This window comes from Lutra lutra, chromosome 6 (genome assembly GCF_902655055.1).
Source record: "Lutra lutra chromosome 6, mLutLut1.2, whole genome shotgun sequence".
NCBI classification, from domain to species: Eukaryota; Metazoa; Chordata; class Mammalia; order Carnivora; family Mustelidae; genus Lutra; species Lutra lutra.
Genome location: NC_062283.1, coordinates 141123509 through 141150834, shown reverse-complemented (window position 1 = coordinate 141150834; position 27326 = coordinate 141123509). Strand labels below are relative to the sequence as shown.

Genomic DNA, 27326 nt, shown 5'->3' with positions numbered 1-27326 from the left:
GAATGCCATATTATTTTAGCTAGCTACCTCAGCTGCTGTTGTAGGTAGGACTTAGGCAGCATGCCTCTTTAGGAAGCAAGAAGATTAAAAAAAAAAAAAGTTGAATACAGAAGTCCATTCAATTTTATCTTATTTTCTTGAGTACCTGACATGTCCTCATGCACTTGGTCCTAACAGGAAAGCACAGATGAACAAGACACAACTTCTGGACTAAAAAATTTTAACTTCTTAATGAGGAGAGCAGGAGGAATAAGACTCATTTAACAAAAGAAAGCATAGTAAAGTAAGTGCCACAGAGAGATAGAAGGTATTCAAGGGATTTAAAGGAGAGCAGGAACTCAAAATATGGAAAATCACATCTAAATAATCTGTGATCCAAGTGGGAAGATCTGCCTACAGAGAGGGGAGCCATGGGAAGGAGGGATGGAAAAGAAATTTGGATAACGTTGAATGCTGGGCTAGTGGTTAGTTTTATTTCATTAGAAAATGGATGACTATTTTTAATCAAGGTACTCATATAATTGATGATATACTTTTTAAATTATTGATCACAATTTATTTTAAAGTCATGAAAAGCCAGCAATTAGCAATTATTAGGCTGGACTAATACCTGAGATACTATACTTTAGAAAAATTATGTCACTCTCGGATGTGGGGTAGAAGCATGTAAGGGGACAGAGGAAATTAGAAGAGTTAGGAAGCTTTTGTACTAGCTGGGGTGGCGGTGGATAGAGGAATAAAGTAGAGACTGGAGGGCTTCGATAGCTCGCCTATCAAGATGAGGACTGATCTTGGTCTTTGTATCTCTATTACTTAATTTAGTCCCTAGAAGATTTCCCAGTGGTCCTATTTTTCGAACTATAATTTGAGAGGGGAACTCAAAATAGAAGTAAATATTTACTATTGGGAAAATCCTGAATCTATAATTGTTGACCTCAATGGTGCTGCTCTCAAGCATAGATGATCTACCACCTGCTTTGTCTGCTTCATGCCCAGTGTCTAACGATCCCTAGACGATGTCACAAATTAATGCTCTTAGGTTACCTGCATATTTGTGTCATGTAACTAGTTCCTTTTATTTATGATTATAAGCATCTAACTTATTTATATATTTATTTAAAGATTTTATTTATTTACTTGACAGATCACAAGTAGGTGTAGAGGCAGGCAGGGTGGTGGTGGGGGGAGCAGGCTGAGCGGAGAGCCGGAAAGTCTCAATCCCAGGACACTGGGATCATGACCCGAGCTGAAGGCAGAGGCTTTAACCCACTGAGCCACCCAGAAGCCCCTAAGTTATTTTTTAGTGACTGTTGATTGCCTGATGTGATTAAACAGATTCTTTCCCCAATGACTTGTATTGCCACTTTTAGAGTACCAAAATTCATATATATATATATAGGCTTATTTCTGCAATCTCTATAGTCTTTCACTGATGTTTTAACTTCAGTTTTGTCAGTAGAGTAGTTAGAGTCTACCTTTATAGCATGCTTTATTATTCAGTAGAACATTACTGTCTTTAGCACTCTCTTCAGGTAAGGTTTCAATTTGATTTTCAAACATAATTTTAAAAAATCACATTGGGATTTTGAAAAAAAATTTTTCTTGAATTTGTTTAGATTAACTTGGTGAGAACTGCTATCTTTAAAGCATTGAATCATTTCATCTATGAACATGGTATATTTCCCCATTCCACTCATTTTATGATTTTTTTAAGTACTGTTTTCTTCTTATAAGTATAGCTTGTATCTTATTAAGTTTGTTCTTAGACCTTCTATAATTTTTCTTGCATTTGTGAATGGAATCTTTTAATTCCATTATATTTTATAATTATTGCTGATGTGAAGAGAGGAGGCTTCTTTTTCATATTTGCCTCATACTAGTCACCCTATGTTATGGTTGGAAGTTGTTTTAATTGTTTCTGGATAAATTTTCTTATCTTTATATAATGACCATTTTAGCTTATCCTTTCTTTTTCTTTTTTTTACTTGTGTGATCAGAATTTGCCTGAAGTTTATTTGCTTTTTTACTCTAAAGAAAAGTCTTTGGCATTATTGGTTGCACATTATTTTTATTATCTGGTTAACACAATTCTGCTTTATATTTATGAAATCTTTCATTTTATTTAGAATTATTTTGTGGGACCTTTGCTAGCTCCTTAAGTTAATTGCCTAGTTGATTCATTTTCATATCTTTTTCCTAGTAAATATGTGCAGGTTCTGCATACCTCTTTGACTGATACTTGGAGTTTGTGTTATGTAGTACTTTCACTGTTGACCATTTGCAAACAAAAAGTTTTAAGAGTAATTTAACTTTTAATTTCTTCTGTAATCAAACCTAGTTTTAGAAGAGTTCTTAAAAATTTCAGTGAGTGCTCACTTTAGCAGCACACACAGTAAAATTGAAATGATACAGAGAAGATTAGCATGGTCCCTCCACAGGGATGGCACAAAAATTCATGAAGCATTTGTATTTTTGTTAACTGGAATTTAAATAAAAACTTACACACACACACACACACACACACACACACACACACTATTTAAAAATATTTCAAAGTGAATACCTTTTCAGCTGTCTGCATGGAATTCACAAAAGATCAATGACAAAAGGTCAGTGACATAATTTAAGGAACCATGATCTTTATAGAGAAAGATTATAGGTTTCTTAGAAAATGACAGTGGCTATGGCAGTCTCTTTTAGCAATATGGTTACACAAAACTAAAGATGACTTCCCCGATCTACATGTTTTCTCGAGAACAGTCTCCTACAGTTTACACTATTTGCTCTGAGAAGATTCCTGTGTATTTCTTTGAAATGCTTCTAATCTAATGGTGTCAGATTCCTTTTTTTTTTTTTTTTTGATCCTATAATTATATTTCTGGCCCTTTTTGGCTACTCTGGAGTTGTTTCTTTAATCATCCTGTGAAGATACCAGCACATGTCTGAATTTGCAGCTAGAAAGGACAATTCAAAAGTCGGTTTTCCAGGGAGACTCTTTTCATCAGGGTAAGGTCTTAAGCCTTTGAGGTCTATTCCTGCACTAAAGTTAAGTTCTAGTTTCTCTCCCTACAATGTTATGCTGTCCTAATTAAAACCAAAGCAAATAAGGTCCTATCTTCTTAAAACTACACAACTATAGTAAGCATAAGATTGAAAAATAATTTTTTAGTAGACTTTTATCTTTCTTGAAACAATTTTAGGTTCAGAGCAAAATTGAGCAGAAGGTACAGAGTTTTCCCATCTGTTTCCATCCCTATACATGCATAGTCTCCTCCATTAATAACATTCCTTCCACCAGAGTAGGATATTATTACAACTGATTGACCTACGCTGATACATCATTATCAGCCAAAGTTCATAGTTTACATTAGGGTTCCCTCTTAGTTGTATATTCTGTGGATTAGAACAAGTGCATAATGACATGTATCCATCATTATGGTATCATATTTTCACTGCCATAAAAATCCTCTGTACCCAACCTATTCAGCATACCCTCCCCCTTACCCCATTGACAATCACTGACCTTTTACTATCTTCCTAGTTTTGCTTTTTCAGAATGTCATATAAGTAATTTGCAAAGATGGTTTTGTTTTTTCCTTCCCAATCTTTAAACATTTTATTTCCATTTTTTGTTGCATTAGCTAGAATTTTCAGTACAGTGTTGAAAAGAGGTGGTGAGGGGCGACATACTTGGCTTGTTACTGATTTTAGTGAGAAAGCTTCAAGTTACTCACGATTTATGAAGTTGGCTCTAGGTTTTTGTAGATCTTTTGTATCAAGTTGAGAAAATTCTCTTTTACTCCTATTTACTGAGAGTTTTCATCATAAATGCTTTGTAGATTTTTCAAGTGCTTTTTCTCTATCTATGGATAGGATCATGTGATTTTTTTTCTTCTTCAATTTGTTGATGTGATGGATTATGTTAATTAATTTTTGGACATTAACTCAGCCTCACATGCCTGAGATAAATCCCACTTGCTTGTGTATGTAATTCTTTTTATACATTGTTGGATTCAATTTGTTAATATTTTGTTGAAGACTTTTATACCTACATTCATGAGACATGTTGGTCTATAGTTTTCCTTTCTTGTAATGTAGATTTTGGTACTAGAGTAATTCTGCCTCATAGAATGAGTAAGGAAATGTTTTCTCTGCTTCTGTCTTCTCAAAGAAATTATAGAGAATTGGTATAATTTCTTCCTTAAATGTTTGGCAGAATTCACCAATGAATCCATCTGGGCCTAGTGTTTTCTGTTTTGAAAGGTTATTAACATTTCAATTTTTTAAATAGAGATAGGCTTATTCATTTATCTATTTTTTCTCATGTTAGTTACGACAGATTGTGTCTTTCAAGGGACTGGTCCATTTCTGCTAAGTTATCAAATTTGTGGGCATAGGGTTGTTCATAATGTTTCTTCATTATCCTTTCAGTGTTTAGTGGGATCTGTAGTGATGTCCCTCTCTTTCTTTTCTGGTATTAGTAATTTGTGTCCTCTTTTTTTCTTAACTAGCTAAATAATATATGTTTTTACTTTTGGCTTATCCAGATAAATTGGAATTTAGTAAGTATAATTTACTTATTGAGTTTTTGATAATCCAATTCCAAAATTAGTTCATTGTGCTTATTTGGTAGAAGGATAGGTGGAGGGGATAAGAATGAGATCAGGAATGAATATTTTGATCAAATAATGAATGTTTAACAAATATTTATTGAGAATCTATTATCTTCCTGACACAGTTGGCATTTGGAGATATGTGCGTGGATAATATAACAGAGACAACAGCCTTCCTGCAGAATTTATAATTTGGAATATATGTTTATTATGGCAAGTAGGGAGACAATTAGGTAAATATAAGAACAGGATGATTTCTGGTAGTTGAGTAAGTTCTATACAGGAAATAAGATAGGAATATATAATAGTGGGGAGTTGGAGGAAGGACCTTGATTTAAATGACTGGCCAGCACCTCCCTGAAAAGGTGATCTGAGAGCCAAATGGCACAAAGCAGCTTACATATGAAAACAATAGCTGGCAAAGTGCTCCATACAGAGAGAAAATAAGATGCAAGGGCTCTAGCACTAGCATAAGTTTTGCAGTTCAGGAAACCAAAAGAAATCCAGTGTGGCTAGAATAGAGTGGTAGTAACTGGCTTATGTGGCAAATATTGGGTCCTGTAAGGTGTTTGGGTTTTGTTCTAAGTGCAATGGGATGATTTTGAAAGCTTGGGATTGTTATGGTGTGCTTTATGTTTTAAAAAGATTACTTCACTATGGAAGTGATTACTTCACTATGTAAAAAGAAGTAAAAAGATTACTTCACTATGGAAAATGGATATTAGGAAGCTGTAGTAGATGATGTATGTAGTTGTTGAGATATGTCAACAGTGAAATGATGGCCTGGATTAAGTTGATAGCAGTGAAATGGGGCAGGGGGCAGAAAAAAATGTACATTTAGGATATATTGTACACGTAAAATGTAAGAGTATAAAATTCACAAAAGATTCTGGCCTATTTAGTCTATCCCTCGTCTCTAAAATACACTGCCTTAGCACACGGTGAACGTTCCAAGAGTATTTGATGGATGAACTGAGTAAATGAATGGATCAAATGTGCAAGGGGAAGAGAGGAGTCAAGAATGAGTTATAAGTTTTCCAGCATATTCAGTCTCTCATGCTACTAAATATAATTGCAACTCTTAGGGACTGGTATCATTTCCTGGGAAAAGGTTTGCTAGTAGGAATTTAACACCATAATTAAATACATAACTCTAAATATGTACACTGTGGGTTTCCAATAAGGCAAAAAGTAGGATGTTATACAAGTAATTATAGATCACACCAGATGATAATCATCGAGGTAAGGAAAAGAGAGTGCCATCTGAAAAAGTTAAGAGCATTTATCTACTCCAAACCTTCGTTTTCTGCTTAGTGAAATTAAAGTAGTTAACTTCTTCCTTTCTCTTGCCTCACTGCTCCTTCCATCGCTTCCCTCCTCCTGCGTCTTCCATTTTTATATTTTGTGCTCCTTTGTCTCCATAATGGACCCACATGGTAGGTGGACTCAGCAGTTTATGGAACCAATGTTGACATATTTATCTACAGTACATTGGATTTGGGTCCTTGAATTTAGGCAATTTTCCAGCTATTTTCCCCCTTTTAAACTCTCATTCATCCTCTACCTTGCAAGTATATTAAAAAAACAAAAACAAGGAAATGCCTTTTTTGCGTACTTGTCAATGTTTTTTTGTTTTCTTAGGATGTGAGCAGATATGGAAATTTTATGTCTACATTAAATATTTCACCTAATCCTAGGTGCTCCTATGATGGGACAAATACATTTTAAAAACAAATGGAATATTTGTTTTAAGAATGTAGAGCTGCTTATCAGATACTTGGACCACGGACTCAACCTAAGATTATTTCTAAAAATCACTGCCATAAGATGCAATAATAATAATAATAATAATAATAATAATAATAATAAACAACATTTAAGATTGCCCAATAGACTAGGTTTCTTCTTATCAAAAAGCAATAATATGGTAGAAGAGTATTGAGTCAGCTTACTTAATAGAAACATCAAATACCCAGGAGAAGAAAGGTATATGACTCTGGTGGAGAAGGTAAATCTAATACCCAAAAATGAGGGAAATCAAAGTCAAAGTACTCTCCTCTCAGACTTAAATGGGTACAAATACAAGTACTGGCTTTATACTTGGATGCGTTGTTCTTTACAATCTGATTTCTAATAGAATTTATTTTACCTGCCATCTTTTTGTTTTGTTTTGTTTTGTTTTGACCCTCTCTTTCCTAACTAGTATTCTTCCAACATTCTATTCTCCATTTCTAAGCTCTTCTGCCTTTGTTTTACACAGAGCCCAGTCTACCATGACCACGACTCATTTTCTACTCCTGATTAGAACTAGATTATCCCCAGGTGCCCAGTTCAAACACCAAGCAGAAAATCTGATTATCCAGCCTGACTCCTAGGTTGCTGACCAGGTTATGAATTTCCTGATCAGGTGCCCTATGGCCCTGTGAGAACAGAGTTTGCAGTGTAAAACCTGGCCACCTCAGAAACAGAGGCTCTGGGTGGGGATTTTTCCTTTGGCAGACAGAATAGTGGGAGCATGGATCTGAGCCTTGGTCTGTCTGGTCCAAGTGGCTATCATCTCAATGGCTGTCTGTTGCCTGATCTGAAATCTTTCTTCATTGGGTTTTATTCAAAAGACAGTTCATCAGATATATTTATAGTACAGCATAGTGTTTAAGACTGTGGGTTTTGAGTCATTACCTATGTCTCTCTTTGTGGGTTTGGTCAAAGTTTTTAACGTTTCAACAGTCTCTTCCTTCTATCAGGGCTAATAACACTTTTTTCACAGGATTGTTAGAAAGATAGTGAAGTCATGTTGGTACAGTAGTCAATATGGTAGCTTTTACATACTAAAAACTCAATACCTGATGGTTGTCTCCACCAGCAGCAAAACCAGACAGTCTCTCAAAATTCTACCATAGTAATGTTCTTGATCAGTAATATCCTTACTGTTAAAATGATTTATCCAGATTTATCTTAGCTACATAATTCAAACTTGTCTGTCAACATGATTCTGTCTTTTGCCATGTTGGAGAGTTGTCAGAATCACTAACTAGAGGAAGCCTGTAAAAGTTTTTGACTCTCTTGGCATCAGGTCTTCTATTAAATAATATTTGCAAAGTTTTAACGGCTACACATAATGTCAAAATGGCTATGTAGTTATCCTATTGTGATAAGTGCCTTCCATGGTCTTTTCCTTTCTCAAAAGCTTTGAACATCCCACATAAAGCAGGGAATACTCTTTTCTACATAAACCTTTCCAAGTATTTCAAGGCTGGGAGCTAACCTTGTCTTCCTTGGGATAACATGTAGACTTTTTCAGTCTCAAAAAGGGTTCCTTTCAAATTCTGATATGAAATATGGTATGTGAATTTCTTCTGCACTTATGTTCTAAATAGAAAATAAAAACCACATTCTAGAAAGCACAAGGAAACACCAAAAATAAGATAGTGGGGGAGGCAAAGTTGAAAATACTGCATTTAAAGAGGTAATCTGCATACAGTGTTCTCGACAGCCAAATTCTGGGCCTATGGGAGCATGCATGCCTGTCAGAGGCAGACAATAGGGTGGGTTACGTGGGAGGATGGCAAGGGAGCAGCACATTCATCTGGCATAATCTTGGAAAGGAGTGAACTTCTAACCATTAGTTTAGAATGTTGCTTTGCCTCTTTGCTAAGGTCACCAAGAAAGATCCTATTAAAAAAAAAAATTAGTTTCTTTCTTGAGTTCAATCTCTATATTACATTGACCTAAGTTTAGAGAAAGTTTGCTAGTTGGGCTCTTGAGACATTCTGAGCTAGCCTAACAGGTGTAAAGGGTCACAGAGAACGTAGGTGCTTCCTTCTGGATGAGTCCCTGTGTTTTTTAACTCCAGTCCCTTCCTCTTCCAGTGAGTTGCAGCTGGTATTGCATGACAAATTGGACAGTCTAGCCTTGCTATGCAAACCATCGTCCATGGGCTAGCAGTTTCGGTATCACCTAGGAGCTTGTTAATAGTTTAGAAGCTCGGAGTAATCCCAGACTCGGCCAGTCTGGGATTCTGCATTGTAACAGGAGCCCTGGGTAGTCATTCGCCTATTAAAGTTTGAGAAGACGGGTCTAGAAACGCATAAGCCTGCATGGTGTGGAATTGAACTTCTGTTCCTAATTCCATCCCTGATTTACATTTTGGAAAGATCCCTTACTGTTTTTCAAGAATCTCCATTTTTTCTCCTTTATGAAATAAAAATAGTTTTCCTCTTCCTTGGCAAAGGCTTGGCAGCTCGTTGAGGTAGCTTGGAAAGTGCCTTATGCGGTAGAGGGAATGGAAGTCCTGTTATTTCACCCAAGAATACTAAGATAGACTCTTGCAAATAAATGCACTGGAAACACTTGATTGTCAGACAGAATTCATTTCTTGTGCTGCAGAAGACAAGGGAGGCAGAAATGATGGACTTGGCTTCACTTTCTAGCATGAGACAGACCAGCGGTCTTTGTTGGCAATCTTTTTCCTGCTCCTTCTACAATCTGGTAAAATACGATAAATAACCTAGTGCTTCCTAATATGATATTATAATGTAGAAAAATATTTACATAAAAACACAAAAGGGAGATTTTAAAACATTGCTTTATGCAGAAGCTCCATAAAGGCACGTGGTTAACATACCAGCACTACCCTCTCTGGAGGGATTGGGAAGACTCTCACCTGTGCTCTGGGGTCAGGTGTAAGTTGAATGCTGCTATGTGCTTATACCCTTTGGGTCTTTTGTTGTCCTCTGAATTCTGTTTATCATCTTCTTCCATTATTATTGGATGTTCATTTTATGGCCCTGTGAAGACCTAAGCACCAGCCATTAGCAGCAGTAAAAACAATACAAAGCTCCTAGGTGGATCATACACATGGTTGGATCAAAGGTATGTCCCCTGAGTATTTAACAATATATTGTACGCCTCTCAGATTATGACACAAAAAAGCTGATAGGGATATTTTCTTGACTCCCAATATCACCATTTATTATTTTATTGTCCTTATGTTTATGGGCAATTCTGGCATCCCATTATTAGAGGTCAGAAATATGTATAGTCTTTCAGTTTCAGGTTTACCCCGAAAAGGGGTAGATAGTTAGAGGAAAGAACAAGAACGTTTACCTTTCAGGTTTCCCCCATTTCCTCAACAGTTTTAAACTTATCCAAGCATACATGCTCCTTTCCATTATCTCCAGTTTCTAAATGAATTCAAATAGAGAGTGTTTTTTGAACATTATTTGGTCATATTTTTGGTGGATTCTGCATTAACTTTCAGTAATCCCACAGGTCCACTTTATCTGTGTATTAATTTTAAAGTTCCACTATTTCTTGGGGGACTGAAAAGTCAAGTTGTATATGCAACACACACACATACACACACACAGTTACACACATGCACATACACCACACATGTGTATCATATGCACACACAATGCATACACACCACATACACACATACACACCACACATACATATCACATGCATACACCATACCACACACACACACACCACATGCATTATATACATGATGCATTACAAAAAAGACCATATACATTACACACAGAGACACCACACACAAATAGATAACCACACACACATACCCCCCCACACAAACCCATATTCTTATGATTAATGTTCCCATTTAAGTCAGGGAAAGGAATGTGTATGGGGGAGAAAGATAATTTCTGATATTTTTAACAGCTTCATTTTACATTCTTACAAGCAATGTATAAGGGTTCCAATTTCTCCATATCTCTGTCTATTTTTATTATTGTCTGTCTTTAAAATTTTAGCCATCCTGGTGGGTACAAAGTAGTATCTCATTGTGGTTTTGATTTGTATTTATCTAATGACTAATGATGTTAAGCATCTTTTCATGTGCTTTTTGTGGAAAAACTCACTTTTGATGTGTGTAAGTGTGAACCAAAAGTTCTAATTGTATTCAAATGCAGTTTTGAATATCTCCCCCTTTTTGGAGTCTGTTTTGGTAGAGAGCAAAGAGGTTTGCTGACCAGTATTTTAAGTTAGTTGTAAAGTTAGTTCAACATCTTTGCCCTCTATTTTATGAAAAAACATTGGGAACACCTATGGTAGCTTTCTGACAATAGATGAGGAAAATTTAATTATTGCTTAAAGATTTCTATTCTTCTAAGTAAAAACTGTAAAGTAAGACAAGTTTGCTTGATTTTGAAGCCTTCTGTTAATATTGTATGCTTTACCCTCTTCTTTGGAGAGGCCCCTTTTTTCAGTTCTTCTTCATGCCATACTTTGTAGATGGCTCTCTATCAAGCTTCTCTGTGAAGCACATAGACACTAAAAAGTAATGGTGGAAAAGAAATCTTGCTATGCATCTTTCTTAAATTTATTTTCAGGGAATGAAGGAATAAAGGACAAAAGTTCTTAGTGGGATATTAAAGAGATATCGAGAGATGAAGACTTTTCTTTGGTAATCTATATCATTTGGGGTCCTTTCAGTTGTATGTGACTGAGATCTACACTGAGAGTAATTTAACAAAAGACAACATTTTGGCTCCTATTAACTGCAAGGGCTCCAACAGAATCACCAAGATCCATGTTTCAGCTGTATCCTGTTGATTGGCTCCATTCTTATGATTCTTGGGGTGATCCCTGGAAGCTTCTAGCTCATATCATCACTGTTTAGAAGAAAAGAGAGATTGGTTCCCTTTGGCCCCAAACAAATTCTCAGAACTGAGTCTTCCTGGCCCTGGTTGGCCTGACCTGAGACATATGCTCATCCCTGAATCAATGACTGTGGCCAGCATGGTGGAACTGCCATTAGCTTAGCCTCGGTCATGTGGTGTCACTGTGTGGTGTCACTTCACTGGAAGCATTTGGGCTGAGGCTAGCAATTTGTGGTTAAGAAGTGGGGGTGGAAGTATGTGGCAGGATGAGGAATGATTATTATTTGCTCAAAGCCACAAAGATCAGATGGAGATTCCTTCTTTCAAAGGGCAGTTCTAAGAAGGACATTAAAGACTCATCAGGAACAATGGTTCTCAAGCTTTAGGTCATGCATTAGTTTGCTAGGGTTTGCTTGTCTCACTACTATGTTTTAGAAGCAGCTAACTTGTTTCACAGATTCACAGATGGAGAGGAATTTTGCCATACGATGAATCATTCTCTGAGTCTCACCAATACGACATTTAGACGATATTTGGATTAGATTTTGGATTTAGAATTGATGTTGTAGTGGGTTAAGACTCTTGGAGATGTTGGGATGGGGTGAATGCATTTTACATGTGAGAAGGACATGAATTGGGAGGGAGCTAGATGGTGGACTATTATGGATTCAATTGTGTCCTTCCAAAATTCTCATGAAATCTTAGTTCTGAAGTACCTTAGAATGTTACCTTATTATAACTGAGGTTGTTGCAGATTTAGTAGGTTAAGAGATGTCAGGAGGGTGAGCTCCTAATCCAATTCAACTTGTATCTTTATAAAAGAGTTTGGACACAGAGGTATACACACAAGGAAAACACTCCATGAAGATTAGTTTTGATGCCACAAGCTAAGGAACTACCAAAATATAGAAGAGAGTCCATTGTGCCTTCAAAGGGAACATGGCCCTGTCCTAACAAAGTACCATAAACTGAGTAACTTCAACAACAAAAATTTATTGTCTCACAGCTCTGGAAGTCAGAAGTGTGAGATCAAGGTGTCAGCAGGGCCTTGTGTTAGGATCATAGAATCTAATGTTCTCAACTTGATTTTAACTGAGTTTATTGTTATTTTTTTTATTTTAATAGAAGAAACAAAGTTGTCTGAAGATGATGAGATGGAGAAACTCTACAAATCGTTAGAACAAGCCAGTCTCTCTCCCCTTGGGGATCGTCGACCTTCAACCAAAAAGGAGTTGAGAAAGTCCTTTGTTAAGCGATGTAAGAATCCATCCATAAATGAGAAACTTCACAAAATCCGAACCTTGAATAGCACGTTGAAGGTAAAAAAAAAAAAAATTCTGATTGTGGATGAACTCTGTGGATATGGGGCAAGGGTGGTTCTGTAGAGAGAATCATGTTCACCAGAGTGTTTGTATGAGTAGAGGGGAGGGCAGTAAAAGCAAATACAATCCTCTGTAGGGTCAGATGACCTTTGGCATTCCTAAAGCACTAGAACATTCACATAGTAGCACCCATTGCACTACCTACATTAGGCCTTGACTTTTGCATTCACTTTGGTCTAAAAGTTCAAATGCTAAGCTCCTAGACCCTTTACCTACCACGATAAATGTTAATGAGGGCTTAAAATAGTTTGTGAGAATAAACAGTAATATTAAATAAGATCTTGGAATTTCACCTGATTCATTAAAGGGTGCCTTTCTTCTCCTACTACATCCACAAGAAAATCTCTAGATTTCAGATCGAGCCAAGACTTCATGATTCTCAGCCTTAGGCTTTGGAGCCAGAACATGCCATGAAAGATGGTCAATGGGAAATGTATGGTAGATTGGAATAGGCCAGTAGATGTTTTCACAGTGGGAATGGGGGACAGGGTACAAAACATACTGAAGTTATTTTCAGTGCCTCCTGAACTAAAATGGTTCTTCATAACAAAAACATCTTGCTTTCACATGTAGACTATAGCATGAAGAGGAAGAGGTCAGGATACTTTGTAAAATAGTCCCAAACTGGCAGAAGATTTATAGATTCTGAATAGCCTTGATAGATTCTGCAGTTTAATTTGATTTGTACATGTCCTTTGGCATCAAGAATTTGAATTTCTTTCTAGGAAGAAATACCAGCAATCAAAGGACAAGGCTACAAAGAAATGGCTGGGTGATTCTTGGTCAGATGTTGCTGTTAGTTGGTAGAATAGCTAAGCACCCAAAAAGGCTGCAAAAAATGAGGCTGAAAGAGAAAAGGCAAAGGAGTATTTTAATTATATAAAGAAAATCTAAATGCAGAGAAATTCTCCAATGCTTAATGATGAAAGACATCAGTTGCATTCCTTTCAAGTCCAAATATATTACGTCCCATGATATGTATGTAGTTGATAAAAACATTTGGTCATTCAATGTAATATACCATAGCATGTTGGGATTTTACTATGTTATTTGTGATAACTGATATAAGTGAATACATTTTTCATTAGACAAATATTTCCTGAATTTTACTATGTCCCAGATACTATTCTTAGACACTGGGAGCATTGAATGCACCCCACCAGATGGTGGAAACAGAAAGGAAAACAGAATGCAATGTGTTTAGAGGTATAGCTGAAACAAACTTGGGTGATTTGGTAGCCTGGAGGAGGCACATGGCTGCCTTTCTGAAGCCACTGGGAACAAAGTCATGGAAATGCTGACGACTGGCCCATGAGTAAGCAATGAAGAATATCAGGGTGAGAAGGAAGTTCTTTCATGGAAGAGGAACTGTCCTGAGAAATGTGTATCAGGGGAGGCTGCAGCCCATGTTGGAGAAACAAGAAATAGGCTAAGGAAAGGTTGGACAGTTCAGGCCATTTCTAGAAGAAGAAAGACTATGTCTTAACTTTCCACAGAATAGCAACACAAAACTCTAGACTGTCATAGGACCATGCCCTCCCCTGGCCACTGGGAGGCCAGATTTGTACAAAGAATTTGGTTCTCTGTGACCTCCTGCTCTCCATGTACTATGGCCATGGAATTTGTGAATTCAGCAGCTTTTTAAATTTTCTCCCTGTGTATTAGTTATCTATTGTGAGGTAACAAAATACCCCCCAAATTAGCAACTACAAACAATGAACCTTTGTTGGTTCACCATTTTTGCGGGGCAGGAATCTCTCAATGTGGCTTGACTGGGTCGTCTCCCACAATCCTACAATCCTGGTATCAGTTGGGGCTGCATTCATCGCTCCACTGGGGAGTTGTGCTTCCAGGCTCTGTCATGTACTGGTTGGCAGGATTCAATTCCTTGCAGGTTGCTGGACTGAGATCCCATTGTTCACCCATTTCCTTGCCCTGTGGATATATAGTAGCTTCTCCAATGGAAGTTGGCTTCCCTCAGAGTGAGTAAGACAGCAACAGTGACTGAGCAAGATGGTTCTGGCCTGTCTCAGCAGGGACACCACGTTAGATTTACAGTATTCTATGCATTAGAAGCAACACACTGGGTGAGCCCATGTTCAAGGAGGGGGAATTACATGAAGGCAGGAATGCTGGGAAGCAGGGAGCACCAGGGGCCATCTTGGGGCTATCAACCACACCTATGTGAAGATCTGCTGCTGTCTCTTTGCATTCCTGGAATGAAACCTTTTCCACAGATCCCTTAGATGTCACAAAAGGGTAATGTTGGGGCTGGTGAAACGTAATCAATGTTATGTGGTCCTATGAACCTCATCAGGAGATAGGAAGACACACTGATGTGGAAATTGGCCTTCTTGGATTAAAAAAAAAAAAGCTAATCAACCTATTCACTGGAGAAAGATAATTTGGTACATGTTTGTTTCTTCATGTCAGAAGGCTATAAGAATTATTTTAACTACCTGTAATTGAATCAAATTTGACCATAATTATCTTTTAAATTCAGAACAGTCAGGATAGTCATTGCCTTTAAAGAGGAGGGAAGATATTCCTAGGAGTAGGGCCACAGAACAGCTTCTGAGGTGCTGGGTAGGGTCCCCTCTAGCCTCACAGGGGTTACACAGATGTATCCCATCTCATCATAATTCATTAAGCACAAAGATTTCTATATGTGCGTTTTTGTCTATATATATTACATTGTGATATAAATGTCTATTTAAAAAAATACTTCAAGAGGACCCCTTTCAATATTTCCTGTAGAGTTGGTTTGGTATTTGCAAATTCTTTCAGTTTTTGTTTGTCCTGGAAGCTTTTAATCTCTCCTTCTATTTTCAATGATAGCCTAGCTGGATATAGTATTCTTGGCTGCATGTTTTTCTCGTTTAGTACTCTGAATATATCATGCCAGCTCTTTCTGGCCTGCCAGGTCTCTGTGGATAAGTCTGCTGCCAATCTAATATTTTTACCATTGTACGTTACAGACTTCTTTTCCCTGGCTGCTTTCAGGATCTTCTCTTTGTCACTAAGACTTGTCAATTTTACTATTAGGTGACGGGGTGTGGACCTATTCTTATTGATCTTGAGGGGGGTTCTCTGAACCTCCTGGATTTTGATGCTTGTTCCCTTTGCCATATTGGGGAAATTCTCTCCTTACTAAGGAATCCACTTGGTAGCTAAACACTGTAGACCACAGTTAACGTTAGGTTACGCACACCTCACAACAAAGGTCACCTTGTCCTGTTACAATGAGCCAGCATGGCACTAGGGAAGAAAAACTAGCTGGGCTTTAGTTCCTACACGTCACAGTATCACACTTGAACTCAAACAGAAAGAAATCTTATCTTCCCCTTAAGTAGTTATTGTCATGCCATACAGATTCTTAAAATGTTAACAAAAATAAAGAAAAACATCCTTGAAAATATATTATCAGAGGGAATGAAGATAAAATATCGAATACATGTACAAGTCATTCTCATGGCACCTAGTCAACCTCCTCCATGCGCGACGTGTCGTCATCACCTTCCAGGGGCGGCATCTCCTCGCTCACAGCCGCACTGCTGTCGTCAGCAGTGGGGTCGTCTTCATCAATACCGAGACCAAGCTTGATCTCCCTGATATGAGGGATAGGAGATGCAACATGGGGGGTTAAGGGGGTAGGAGAAGAGTAAATGAAACAAGATGGAATTGGGAGGGAGACAAACCATAAGTGACTCTTAATCTCACAAAACAAACTGAGGGTTGATGGGGGGAGGGGGGTTGGGAGGGGGGTGGGATTATGGACACTGGGGAGGGTATGTGCTATGGTGAGTGCTGTGAAGTGTGTAAAACTGGTGATTCACAGACCTGTACCCCTGGGGATAAAAATATATTATATGTTTATAAAAAATAAAATAAAAAAAATACTTCAAAACTGCAGTGTGAACAAGATAACATAGTTTCATGCAGAAATAATGAAACTGTTTTAGCAATAATGTTTATATTCACGATAGGCATATTTCATAAATAAAGAAAACCCTTACACTGGGATTACACTGGAACAAAGTCTCTTTATGGAAATTCTAGGAAGTTGAGCAAACCATCTTGTCATACCCTAAATGCAGATCTTTAGGAATTTCTTTTTTTTTTTTTTTTTTAAAGATTTTATTTATTTATTTGACAGAGAGAGATCACAAGTAGACAGAGAGGCAGGCAGAGAGAGAGAGGAGGAAGCAGGCTCCCTGCTGAGCAGAGAGCCCGATGCGGGACTCGATCCCAGGACCCTGAGATCACGACCTGAGCCGAAGGCAGCGGCTTAACCCACTGAGCCACCCAGGCGCCCCAGGAATTTCTGATAATTCAACATCCATTGACTTTTGGCTAAGCATGTCTCTCTCTTTTTTTTTTTTAATGAATAATTAGGGTTGCCCGGGAGCCTCAGTTGATTAAGTGTCTGCCTTCAGCTCAGGTCATGGTCCTAGTGTCCTGGGATCGAGCCCAACATCGGGCTCATTGCTCAGTTCCTCTGCTTCTCCCCCTGCCTGGGCTTGCTCTCTCACCCTCTCTCTCTTTCTCTGTCAAATAAATAGGTAAAATCCTTTAAAAAATAATAAAATTAATAATTAATGGATCCAACTGAAACTTAGTCTCAGGCCTATTCTAGTCTGTGTCAAAAGAGGAATGAACCTTCCTTTCCCCAATTTCTGTGGTGGAACCCATTTTTCAATGCTTAGGTCTTAAGTCAGGTCATGTGTGTACTGACTGACTGGAGTGAAAAAGGAAAGTAAAGCATTTTCTCTCTCATGGTATTTCCTGGAGGCCCTGCCCAGCCTTGCCTACCAGAAGGCAAGGAGGATGTTGTAAATGTAGTTCAAAGCGTCTGGTGAGCCTGCTGTACTGCAGGGGAGAGGCAGGGGCAGTGCACCATGGTGCTGCTGACTGGCACGCTTTGCTGGTTAGCATTATAGAGCCTGCTGTTGTTTCATTAACTTCCTTCCTTTCTAGTCTTGTCTACAGTTATTTCTTTCATCCGTGAAAGAAATTAACACAGACTTGAGCCAAACTGGTAAGAAATTTGAATTGTTTAGGGCTGAAAGGCATAGGAGAAGTGTTAGCCCAAAGTTGAAGAGAACTTTTCTTAAAACCTTTGATCAGATTTAGAGGGGTGGTTAATTCATTTTGCCTTAAGAAAACTAGTTCTTCAAATTTTGTTTATCTGCAAATATCTTATTTAATTCTTTCAATAAAATGTTAGGATCGCTCTCTGAAGCAGATGTCAAAATTTTTTTGTGTGGAATAAATTGTAATTTTTTAAAAAAATTTTATTTATTTATTTGACAGGCAGAGATCACAAGTAGGCAGAGAGGCAGGCAGAGAGGGAGGGGGAAGCAGGCTCCCTGCTGAGCAGGGAGCCTGATGTGGGGCTCGATCCCAGGACCCTGGGATCATGACCTGAGCCGAAGGCAGAGGCTTTAACCCACTGAGCCGCCCAGGCGCCCCTAAATTGTAATTTTTAATAATTTAAAAAAAAATGATTTATTTATTTGAGAAAGAAAGAGAGACAGAGAGAGAGAGAGTGAGACAGAGCAAGCAGAAAGCCAAGGCAGGAGAAGGGTAATGGGGGAGAAGAGGGAGAAGCAGGGCTCGATCCCAGGACCCTGAGATCATGACCCAAGTTGGAGGCAGATCCTTAACTGACTGAGCTACCCAGGTGCCCCTTTAATAATTTTTATTAAGTTTTTAATTTTCATTCCAATATAGTTAACATATGGTGTTATATTAGTTTCACGTGTATAATATAGTGATTCAATACTTCCATACATTCCTCAGTGCTCATCATGAGAAATGTCCTCTTTATCCCCATCACCAATTCATCCCAGATGTTGAAATTTCCAAGAACAAAGTAAAACTCCTTAAACAACTTCCTATGAATAGCACTATGGTGGTATTAAAAGATGAAAGTTCATTTTTTGAGGAAAAGATGGTAATTTGAAGTGCAGATGTGAGAACTCAGAGGGAAAAAAGAAAATTCTCTTGGCCTTGCTTGATTTTCTACAAGCAATCTTTTCTCGTTACCCACTTACTTAGCCTGCCTTCTCTCTGCTTCCTGCTCTTGGTCAGCCTGCTTATTATCACTCTTTGGTTACTTTCCCACTACACAATTTTTCTTTCCTTCCTGAAATCCAAATATATATTTTAACCTCCATCTATCACCACATTCTTGCTCTCTTGATTCAAAATTGTGAATCTTACCACTTAGATTACTGTATATGTGTAGTAAAAAAAAATTAAAAAAAGTAGAAAAAGAGAGAAGAAAATGTAATAAAATGTCTTAAGTAAAACATAAGTTAAAGATAATTGTAAGGAACAAATAATACATTTTTTAATGTCAGTGTTTGTGATCATCTAAGACCAAATCCTTCATTTGGGTGGAAGAAATGTTACCAATTCTAGAATCCCAAAACTATACACAAATGTGTAGACATAAATATCTATCTATGTATTTATATATAAACAAATATAAAATATATAAGAAATAATATGTGCATAAAACACACACATACATATAACCTTTTTTTGTTTGCTTACAAAAAGGATTTCTTCAAGGTTTTAAATAGGGTTCATGATACAAAAAATGGACAATTATTCATTCACATTTTATTTAATGCATTCATTTTTAAAATATTTTATTTATTGTCTGACACAGAGAGAGCACAAGTAGGGGAAGCTACAGGCAGAGAGAGAGAGGGAAGCAGACTCCTCTCTGAGCAGGAAGCGGGGTTCCATCTCAGGACCCTGGGATCATGACCTGAGCTAAAGGCAGACGCCTAATGATGGAGCCACCCAGGCAATCCAACATATATTCATTTTTCTACAACAAATATTTAGTAAAGGTTTGTTTAGTAAAGCAGTGAACATATCAGGCAAAAATGCCTGCCATTAAGAAGCTTACATTTGGGTACTAGAAGAAATTAACTAACTAAATGAATTTTATAGATGCTAAGTGATGATAGATTTGATAGAGAAAAGGAGGATGAGGAATGCTGATGGATTTATTTTTAATTAGGATAGGAATGAAAAGGCTCTTTGAAAAGTAGAATTGGAGTAAAATCTGAGAAAGGAAAAGGAGTAAGTCTTGATGCAATCCAAGGCAGAAGGCTACAGGCAGAAAGAACAAAAATGCAAGTGTTTTGGGATGGGAATATGCCTACTAGGCTTGAGGAAGAGCGAGGAGATCGTGGCTGAAGTGTTGCAGGAGAATGGGGCATAGGGAGATGGTCCGAAGGGTGGGTCAGAAGGGTGATGAAGGATTATAACATACTGTGCCTTATTGCCATTGCCAATACTTTAGCTTCTACCCAGTGATATAGGAAGCCTTTGGAAGGTTGGGAACAGAAGGGTGCCATAGTTTGACATATTTTGAAGGGAGAACTTGGGACTTGCTGGTGGATTGGCAGTGAGAGCAGGATGATTGCAGTATTTGGCCTGAGCTACAGGAAAGGTGGAGTTGCCATTAGGTGCTTTGCAAAAGGCAGTGATAGATACAGGCTTCAGTGTGTATTGGAACTTGGGATGGGCGGGGCATATAGAGAATAATAGGAGCTTAGTTTTGAAGATTTTATTTTTTTGTTTATTTAAGAGAGGTAAAGTGAACGCTTGCACATGTGGGAGGTGGGGCAGACAGAGAGGGAGAGAGAATCTGGAGCAGGTCCTGCACTGAGCAGGGAGTCCCACACGGGGCTCAATCCCATGACCCTGAGATCATGACCTGAGCCAAAACCAAGAGTCGGTCACTTCACTGACTGGAACCACACAGGCACCCTAATAGGAGCTTAGATTTGGACATGTTGTATTTGAGATGCCAGTATGTGTCCAGGGGGAGCTGCTGAAGAGAAAGTTTAGACAAACCAGTATGAAGTTCAGAGGAGAGGTAAGCTTTGCCAGATAAATTTGTGATCCTTAGTATATAGGGAGAACGGGAAACCCGAGATTACATAGGATTAGCAAGAACGCAGTTATACGTAGAGGAAAGAAGAGGCTAAAGTCTGGGTTCTGGAGCTCTCCAATGTTCAGAGATTGGGCCAGAATGAGGAATCAACAATGGAGAGTAAGAATAAGTGGCCATTTTAGGATGAGAAAAATCAAGAAAATGTGTCACAAAAATGGCATGATGAAAGTGTTCAAGAAGGAGCAGTCAATAGTTTTAGATGTTGTTGATAAATAAATTGAAGGTAAATAATTATTGGATTTAGCAACATGGGGCTCACTGATGACCCCAACAAGAGCAGTTTTGGCTAAATCCTGATGGAGTGGGTCTCTGAGATAGAATGGGCACGGTGGTGGGGGGAGAAATATTGAAGACAAAGAGAAGAGTGGAGCATTCCCTCGAGCAGAGATGTGGGGTTGAAAGAGGGCTTCAGAGATGGGAGAGGTGATGGCATGTATTATGATCAAGTGAAGATGGGAAATTAATGAGTCACAGGAAAGAAGGGAGAACTGTGGGAGTGAATTTCTTGAGGATGCAAGAGTGGGTAATAATGCACAAATGGAGAGATTGGCCTTTGCTAGGAGCACAGAGATTTCATCCAAAAGAACAGGAAGGAAGTCTGAGATGTACCTGTCTTGATGTAGGTAGTAGGCAATGGGAACTTGAGAGGAGTGTTCTTCTGATTGTTTCCATTTCCTCAAAAAAAAAAAAAATAGTAAGGTTATCTGCTCTAAGGGAGAATAGGGGAGGAGGTTTGAGTAGAGATGAAAAGTTTTGAAATAGTAATTTGGGAGATTGGGAGAGAAAAGGAGTGGGAAAATATGACTATTGGATAGTAGTAGTAAAAGCCACTTAATGGCAGTGGTCATGAGTTTGAACTGCCACCAGTGAGTCTAATTGTGAATTTTTAGCTACACACATGCTGGCCTGGGGATAGACCAAAAGATTGTCTCAATAATAAACATGTACTGGATGTCTCCCTGGAACTCGGTATTGTGTTAGGTGCAGGGAATACAGGGATGAATAAAATGCTTTCTGTCACCTTCCTTAAAGCGCTTTAGAATAGGGAGCATGACAGATCCATGTGCATCGAAGTATAACATGGCAAGTTCTAAGTATTGGAAGGCACAAGAGCATAAAAAAAGCTTCTCAGTCCAATTTAGAAGTTCAGAGATTTTCTGGAGAACATGATGCCTGAAGTGAGTATAGATTTATGAGGTATAGTAAATTCTGGTAAAGAAAGATTGGCAAGTGTTCCATGTGAAAGCAACTCTAGAAAGTAGAGTTCTCCAGAAGAAAGGTAAGGAAGGCCACGTGGTGCAGCATCACGGAGTGTGAAGTGGCATTATGTGGCAGAATGCATACCACCACTGTTGGAGCAGGAAGTGAGAAGGATCAACAGGTGAGCTCAAGTCCACAGAACCTTGGACACGAAGGGGAGCCATTACGAGGACCCCAGATTTGAGGTGGAGGCCCTGCACTTCCATGAGAATGGTGGATTTAAAGGGAGGATTGGAGGCAGGGTCACATCAAGTGTGAGGAACTGCACTTTGTACCCCAAGTTAGGATTATGGTCAAAGGGATGGAAGAAACAAGAATAGATTTGAGATTAAACTGTCAGGATTAAATGATCTTTTTTGAAGGTGGAAGCTGTTATACCTCATTTTTAACCCATTCGACTACAAAACATTCTCCTCACCTGAGCCAGGTGTTTCAGAAATGTGTGTTATTGGTTATGGAGGACACAGGGTAAAATAACGTGAATAGATTTGTTTGCTCTATTAGCATAATTGGAACACATGCTGTTTTGATGGAAGGTTAGTAGTCTTTTTTTGAATAAAAAGCCTATATATTTATTCGGTATATATTAATTAAATACATGTGTGTGAGTTATCAAAAAAGAGGACAATTTAATAAAAATAATAATATATTATCTGATGTCTTAGGGATAGTGCTATGTCCCAATTTTACTTAGTGAAGTTTGGGTAGGTCAATGAAATGATGATACAATACGATTATAAGTTTCAGAAGGAATAAGGCTCACTCTAGATAGAAATATTACTGAGGTGTGGAATAAGGATTGGTCAGGGAAGAGCCACATGGGAAATCCTGTCTATATGTCTAGTTCTTCACGTAGGACACTTAACTTCTTTTTGACACATACATGCAAATGGTTGTTCTGCCATATCTCTTAGGCTTGGTTAGGGATTAGAATATTAGTGTATAAAAACACCTTGATAATTTTATGATGAATGTATATGTGTACTTGTAAAAGGGCTAAAGAGGGTTTATCGAAATTAAGATACTGACTATCTCTCACACCCTCCTCTGACTTTTTTTTTTTTTTCTTCCCCTACTGGGGCAGTGTAAAGAACATGACCTGGCCATGATTAACCAGTTGCTGGATGATCCAAAGCTGACAGCCAGGAAATACAGGGAGTGGAAGGTGATGAACACACTGCTGATCCAGGATATCTATCAGCAGCAGCGGGCCCCTACGCCTGCCCATGAAGGCACCCCTGAGGGACTTGAGGAACCACCTTCCTCTGCCTGTGTTGAAAATTCTATTTGAGAACAAGCCAGCATTCTCTCCCCTGCTATCTTACCCCCAAGTGACTCTCCAAGAAGTTGCAAGAGGTTTCCATCAAAGGAAAACTGAAACCACTTCCTCAAGCATTGGCTCCTTCTCTAAAGAAGCAAGTGAGGTGAGGACCCACTCTGACGGCAGCAGGATTCCTCGTTCCAGTTGGAGTACTTTCATTGAGACTGGAGGGATGGAGTCCAGTTGAACAAACTTCGTGTTCCTGCTTGGAGCTCTCGGTTATGCTAAGCTTTAAGTGGGAAGTGAGAAGTGTATGTTACTTGCTCTCAAGAGAACCACAGTGTTCAAAGGACAAAGATCACATTTTACCAGGGATAATTATTCATAAAAATGTTCTGTTTTCCAAAAAAGAAGAATGTACATATTCCCCCGGCTTGGGTAGTTTAATTCTTCAAATCATTTCTTGGAGTGGAGGAATGTGTTTCACAGCAGAAACTGGAATGGGACAAATGTGGTTTTTTGGAACCCAAATCTCTCTGGAGTAGTGGTGCCTTTTCTACAAGCTGAGAAATACTTCGTGGTGATTGGTGTGTGGGAGAGCCCAAGGGGGAGGCATGTTCTATTGAACACCCTCTCAAAGTACAGTTTGATGTTTCTACACTTGACTCAGGGGTGGGGCAGGGAGGATCTGATTAAAGTTTCCTTTTCACAGAACAACTAAAGAAATCTATCTCATTGCGTGTAGAGACCTCTACTTACTCCTAGCTTTTCTAATGCACTGCAGGAGATAGAAATAAGTCCACCAAGGAATGCTTGCTGGTTTTGTCTCGGAAGTGGTGCCTAGACACAGTGTCAACTTATATCCTGTCTCCCCAGATCAAGATGGACAAAATAATTCTGGTGTCTGAATGGGTTTGATATCTTTACTCCAAAAACACCCAACAAAAACAACAAGAGACTTAAAATATGATTGTTTTATTTTTGTATGTTTGTGTCACCTTGTGTCCTATGTGAATAGCTATCTATAATATGTTTGTTATTTAAGTATATTTATAGAAGGTCAAATTACTAGTGTTTTAAAAGATGGTAAAGTAATTATATGTTTTGCTCAATATATATTCTCCAAGTATATACTTTTTTGCTTGAGAAAATAGGAATACTGTTGATCACTGGAATTATTATGTTGCACTATAATGTATGAGGAATGCTCAGGCTATCTTGTGGGATAAATGTGGAGGCATGTATTAATAATTATTCATTTTCTGGCTTCTCTCTCTCTCTCTCTCTCTCTGCCTCTCTTTCTCAAGCCAGAGTGCTCAGAATTCTGTCACTCTCTTAACCAGAAAAGGACATTCACCTTAGGTTATTTCTTCTAGTAAATAGATTTTTTAAGCTTTATGCCACTTATGCCCACAAACCCTAAACCAAATGAAACACAACTAATTTAGTCTTTTGTCTAAGGTCTAATAGAAATTTTGGGGTTTTCTGTTAAAAAGAGGGACTCATTTTATTAGAGAATATGAAAATCTTCCCTTATTAATCACTAGGGATATTTTTCATCTTACGAATAACCGCAACCCACCAAAAACCCATTTTGCCCTTATCCCTAGCTAACTGTCAGCCCAACATGGGCGTGTTTCAGAAAGTCAACGTGTGGCTTGACATTCAAATGGAAATAACCCACTGAATTTTATTTGCAGACTAAATGGAAAGAGTCCTTGAAGGTTTCCCCAAGCTTTACTCAGAAGTGTTAATACTTTGTAAACAAAAACAACCTTAGTATTAAGAAAGAAAAACAACAGGAAACAAGTCAGAGTACTGTAAGTTTTTCTGTACAATCAGAGGGGATGCCTAGCCAACCTTTAGGAGCCCCTGCTCTTAGTAGGATGTTCTGGGGGATGTGCTGGGGGAAGGACACAGGCTACACAGAAGCAGGGGCTTGGCTTCCAGTGAATTTACTCTTGGCTTTGCAGCTGGAGAGAAGGAACCATGGAGGTCCTCAGATGGGACCCCGAAACTTCTGCTTTGAGAGGCCAGTGCTTTCATCTCGTTACTCTGAGAGTTATCATTGACAATTTCTACAGTCAGCAGCTGTTAGAAGGTTCATTATTTAGGATTCATGATGTCAAGGAAATGTTGAGGGAAGAAGTACTAATGGAAGAGATAATTGTTGGGCAAAGTTCTCTTCCACATTTTTTCCCTCAGCTTGAGATACCAACTTAGAAACTTCAAAATAGTCTTTACATTGAAGTGTTTTAGAGAAGCTTTTGGCCAGGCCTTGTGAGTACATGTCAGTGCTTTGCTTTGGCTTCTCAGTAAGACACACATAACTCACCCGTTAGTGGAAAGTCCTTTAGGAGCGCTCAAACTTGAAGGCAAAATGGGTCCATGAGATTACTGAATTGAACCTTTCAGTTATTTTTCAAAGTCATCAGTCCAGAAATGTTGGATTTGTGAAAGCACTTACCCTACAGAATCTCCCCAGAGGTTCAGACCAAACTGCCTAGTCTTGTACTCCCTCTTCTAGACCAAGCTTTCCTGCTTGTCAGTGTTTCCCCCTCTGTAAATGCTTCCACTCTGCATTACCTTGTGTTAGGAAGTAGGGGGCTGCCTCTTTGAGGTCCCAGCATCAGCTGTGGCCCCTGAGAGGAAGTAGGGTGGGAGGCAGTAGGAAGTGACAGGCAGAGTGGGTGAGACCTTACATTCCACTCAGTTTAGGAATAATCCTGCCATTTTTCTGGTGCAAAGGATATTGGGAAAACTGGATTACTTCCAGTTTATTCCTGGGAATTGGGGCATCTCAGAAATGGATTTTGGGTAGTTTCATGGGGGCTTGAGGGGTGACCTCTTTCCCCACCACTCCTGTAGACATAGGATCTGAGGGCTGTGGAATGACCCAGAACCACAGCTGCTCTGGAAGCAGAGGATCTGAGCAAAATCAGGTCCAGCCCTGTGGCACCTGCTGTGGATTAGGATCCGGATGGGACACCTCTTTGGGGCTGCAGGGACAACCCCTCCTCACGTCGGTGAGCCTGTAGACCCAGACTATGCCTGGTAGGGTACCTCCATGACACACTCTCAGTGTAGCATCAAAGACCCAGGATGAATCATAATGTATACAAGTGCAAAGACTCTAGGAAGCCTAAGAAAGATGGTGTTTGCAGTCAGATTTCAATGTGAAACCCAAGCCTTACATTTATGTAGCACTTTGTAGTTTGCCAATCTGTATGTTCAGGCTCCCCGCAATTTGCTCCCCAGTGGTCTTTGCGGGGATGATGGTGGATTATCATTCCTCCTTTTTCGCCGGGGAGGATATTAGCTTCCCTAAACTCCCTTTCTCTCCCTTTCTCTTGCACAGTTATTGTTGGACCCCAGTCCCATGACGTGGGGTTTATGTATGTGCATTGCACTGGACCGGGCACACCTGTGGGGGCTTTTGTGAAGTCAGCCACGGGAAACCTGAGGGGGCCTCTTTTCCTTGAGCACAGTCTCTTCCTCAGGGCTGAAGGGCAGCTGTCCCTTCTGCAGCCACTGGCTTCTGGGCTGACTGGATTGTGGTGTGACCTAGTCACTCTGTGCTTCCTTTCCTGCCTTCTGTAAATTAGACTGCTTGTTAGGTACTGTGAGATCCTTGGATGAAAGAGGTAGTTAAAGAAATGGAATTCATTTATTTTCTTTTACAAGTGTGTCAGGAGACATCAGAGATGGAGCCTCAGGAATAGGGTAAGATTCTCCACCTTCGTCTCCCGATTTCTTCTCCTGCAATTATGGTAGCTTCCTCAGATAGACTTGAAATGACAAACAATACCACAAAGCTGAAACAGATAGAAAGAAATACACTCTAAGTCTTTTGAGGAGAGGTACTAGACAAATTCCAGCCATATTTAAATGCATGGACACACACCTCTTTTAAGATACTCTCCTTGAAAGATAATATTTTGATATAAAACCACACAGTAGATTTAAGTGAGTAATTTAGGTACAGAGGATGCCTATCCAAAACAAGCCAATATAATAAAACTAACCAAGAACTTTTGGCTAGTTTTAGTATACGCCTCTTCTTCAGTCTAATAAAATATGATATTTGAGATTTTCCATTTTATTTTCCTTCCAGTTTTTTTGTGTGCTTACCTCACAAGAGAAATCAAGTCCTAGAAATGTCAGGTGACCGCCCTGCTAGGGTTTTATAATGTGTAATTAAAA

The 27326-nt window shown here is 38.8% G+C and overlaps 1 protein-coding gene and 1 non-coding gene across 8 annotated transcripts in view; both read left to right on the top strand.

Annotated features, from left to right (window-relative positions):
* IPCEF1 (interaction protein for cytohesin exchange factors 1) overlaps nucleotides 1-26954 on the top strand; it is a 181792-nt gene extending 154838 nt beyond the window's left edge. For all 7 annotated transcript variants that reach the window (XM_047733016.1, XM_047733015.1, XM_047733013.1 and 4 more), the window contains 2 exons: nucleotides 12365-12558; nucleotides 22947-26954. In XM_047733016.1, coding sequence (XP_047588972.1) covers nucleotides 12365-12558; nucleotides 22947-23153 — 401 coding nt within the window. In that variant the 3' untranslated portion in view covers nucleotides 23154-26954. The remainder of the gene's footprint in view (nucleotides 1-12364; nucleotides 12559-22946) is intronic.
* On the top strand, nucleotides 2369-2475 carry LOC125103376 (U6 spliceosomal RNA). Its single transcript, XR_007128379.1, has one exon. It is a non-coding gene; the product is annotated as a U6 spliceosomal RNA (small nuclear RNA).
* Nucleotides 26955-27326: the final 372 nt, after the last annotated feature.